We start from the raw sequence: 3,507 nt of genomic DNA on the forward strand, positions 1-3,507 counted from the left end.
ATGTCGTGTAGTTAATATTGTGACGTCCCTCTTGTCCCTCCATTTGGTTATGACGATCCCATCAATATTTTCCCTTCCAACTATTTCATTTGGTTTTAGTTTAGCCTTGGTTACTTCTGGTAATTTAACTCGGTTTGATCGTAATGTTCCTACCAGGTGTGTTTTGTTTTTTAAAAGTTCATACGCTAATGGCACGGAGGTATAAAAATTATCAGTGATTATTGTCCGCCCAGCATTCAAATACCTCTGACTTAAGTCCAACACTACTCTGCATCCTAGGCCTTTCCCATCGACTTGACTTTTTCCAGCATATATTTGCACATTATACGTATAGCCATTCGTTCCGCATAACTTTAATAACAACTTTACCCCATATTTGTGCGCTTTTCCTGGTATATACTGCCTAAAAGTCAACCTCCCTCTAAAAGGGACCATTGTCTCATCAACAGCTAAAAACTCATCAGGTTCAAATATTTTTTGAAAATTTTCAATTAACTTATCAATTAAATCGCGCACTTTATAAATCCTATCGTCAGGAGCTTTTTCATTGTCCGAAAAATGTAAAAATCTAAGAATTAATTCAAACCGATTTCTTGACATAATTTTTTGCACTACATTATTTTTATACCTTGTAATTATACTCCAATAGTCTTCCAAAGTGGGCATTTGAACTAACCCCATCCAAATAATTAAACCAAAAACCTTTTTTATTTCCTGTTGATCTGTGGGAATCCATTTAGAAAATCTACTAGATTTTGTCAATCTGTTTTTCGATAAAAACTGTTGGGCATTTTTATTGGTTTCTTCGACTATAAGCTCAATTATTTCATTAGTCAAAAATAAATTCAAAATATCCCACGCAGTAGAATCAACTGATATATCAATTTTTAGTCCAGAATTATTATAAAATTTCAGTGGTTTTTGATAATTTCCAGTTACATTTGTCCAAGTTTGCGATGCTACAGAAATATTACTCGAGATGCTTGGTTCATTATTATCACTTAGCTCTATAGAGAATTCAAAATTATAAAAATTATTTACGGAATATGATAATAATTCGAATAATAAAATCTTAACATAAAATTTCTATAAATATTTACGAAATGACAATCTATAATTTTTTACTTTTGATGGAATAGTAAGATATAAAGATGTAAAATATATAAATTTTCTTACCACTTAGGACTTCAGACTCCGAAGAACTGATGGGATTAAACGTCTTGTCTGCATCTGAATCATCAAATTCACTTAGTGAACTTTCGCTATTATCTTCTAATAGTGCAGTTATAAAATCATCATTTAATTTTACTCTTTTTGGTCGCGGATACATTTTAAGTATGATAAATAAATATTTGTTATAAAAAGAATACGCAGCATTAAACTATACGTGACCGCCGGTAGTCAAATGGCGTATAAGTAATATTGACATTATCACTACGCCACGTGCCCGCCGGCTACCACATATTATCAATACAAAAATAATATTCACGAGACCGAGGTAATTACATCGATATCAATTTTGTATTTTTCTGTCGAATAGTACTATAAATATCGACGATAACATTTTAGGAATCCCGATGAAATACGCCGTGGCGTCCAGAAATAAATAACCAAATAACCGCCGGCGGGCACATGGCGGTCAACGTGTTAAGTACATATATTACTTAAACTGAAAAAGAATGCATGTATTATTATTGTACCTCAAAAATGACATGGATGAATGAAGTATTTTTTTCAAGTGTAGAAGGTAGAATGTAAAAATATTTATAGGTAATAAATTATTATATAATATGCTTTAATACGCATTTTATAATAATTTTTTAATTTTAATTTTGAATATTAAGTGAAATATTTTGTAACATTAAAGGTAGGTATTTTATTCACAAGTATTATTACTAATAGGAAAAAGTTATACATACAATCTAGGCAAATATTAAAAATACCTAGCTAAAAACTTTTTTTAATAAAATATTTTTTGAAAAAAAAAACAGGAAAAAATAAAAAAATGTTAATTCATAGTATCATATATATTTTAAATTCACAATCACAATGACATACATCGTTTATCTATCCGTACTTATTTATTATATTTTCAACAAACTGATTTCCTTTTGATAATAATTTGTTGTGTATACACTTTGGATTCTATCTTGTGTGTTCAATCCATGGAATATCATCTTTTTCCCAATTATGTAAGATGAGTCCACAGCAAAAACATTTAACAATATCTTTTAAAATTTAAAACCGCTTTCAGCTAATGAGTATTTATCTTGAGATGAAGTTAACGGGAATAAATTGAATGTTTTCAATCTTGAAGAAATTTTGTATATTCTGGGTATTTAGGATATGTATTATTTTGTACTAAAGAAACTAGTGAACAAAAATTGTTGCTAAAATTTGGAAAATTCATTTTTGTAAAATAAAGAATTTTTAAATAAATAATAGTTCTTGATCGAATGATGGTTTAACACTAACTAAACTGAACTAGATTAGATTATTAATTTTAAAGTTTGAAAAAAATTTAAATTTAAAATTGCAGTGTTACCAATATAAATAAACTGTTTTTGTGTTACACAGAAAAAAAATGGGTATATAACTTTCTTCTCTATCATCTTCATTTTCGTGGTCTTCATCATCGCTGTCTTCACTATCATCTTCATGGTCATTGTCATCATCACTATCATCATCATCATCAATCATTATCATCATCATCACTGATTCATGGACGAATCCCCGTAATACATTTCCCCGTTAGACATTTCCCCGTTACGCTTTCCCCGTCCAATATTTCCCCGTCCAGCGATTTTCCCCGTTGGACATTTCTTCGTCAAAAGAAGGATATACAGGGTGATTTTTTTATCAAACAACACTTATTATTTCCAAAAGTATTCATTTTTTTGAAAATATTTTTTTACATAGTTTCAAATTGTTAAAAAAACAACATTTTTATAAAAAAATTATTATTGTTTTCAACTGAAGAAAATTTAAAAATATTATCTGACCAGTGTCATTGGTTTATTGATGGTACATTTAAGTCATCCCCACAACTCTTTACTCAGCTTCTTACAATCCACGCAATAAAATACGACACAGTATTACCGTTAGTGTTTGCACTTGTGCCAAATAAAACACGTGATAGTTATACTAAAATTATAAAAGAACTTCTAAATTTGGAAAACAATTTACGGCCAGCAAGTGTTATGGTTGATTTTGAACAAGCGCTTTTAGGTGCGATTGCAGACGTTTTCAAGGACATCCGAATAAGAGGCTGCTTTTTTTCATTTTGGACAATGCATATGGAGAAAAATACAGTGTGTAAGAATTTGGTAGTTTGCTAGGCTACCAAAAGCTACCCACGACCAAAGGGGAACACTTCGGTCGTGACCTATGAGCCGCACCGCGTGTTAGCCCGAAGGCTAAGTCGGTGGAACTCATAGGCTTTGTACACGCAGTGGTGAATGAACACCAAAGATTTATTTAAAAAAAGGGAAAAGAAGACATAATATA

The 3,507-nt window shown here is 30.6% G+C and overlaps 1 protein-coding gene across 1 annotated transcript; it reads right to left on the reverse strand.

The window, feature by feature from the left end:
• Positions 1–24: 24 nt before the first annotated feature.
• LOC112599954 (piggyBac transposable element-derived protein 4-like) lies at positions 25–2,700 on the reverse strand (the record flags this gene model as incomplete). The annotated part of the gene is made up of 3 exons (XM_025347086.1): positions 2,598–2,700; positions 1,177–1,272; positions 25–1,007 (listed from the first exon to the last, which is right to left on the reverse strand). Coding segments are annotated over exons 1-3 (1,182 nt in total), but the record flags the coding sequence as incomplete, so codon positions are not given.
• Positions 2,701–3,507: the final 807 nt, after the last annotated feature.

The sequence above is a fragment of the Melanaphis sacchari genome, unplaced genomic scaffold (assembly GCF_002803265.2).
Source record: "Melanaphis sacchari strain LSU unplaced genomic scaffold, SCAv2.0 Contig571_pilon_pilon, whole genome shotgun sequence".
NCBI lineage: Eukaryota > Metazoa > Arthropoda > Insecta > Hemiptera > Aphididae > Melanaphis > Melanaphis sacchari.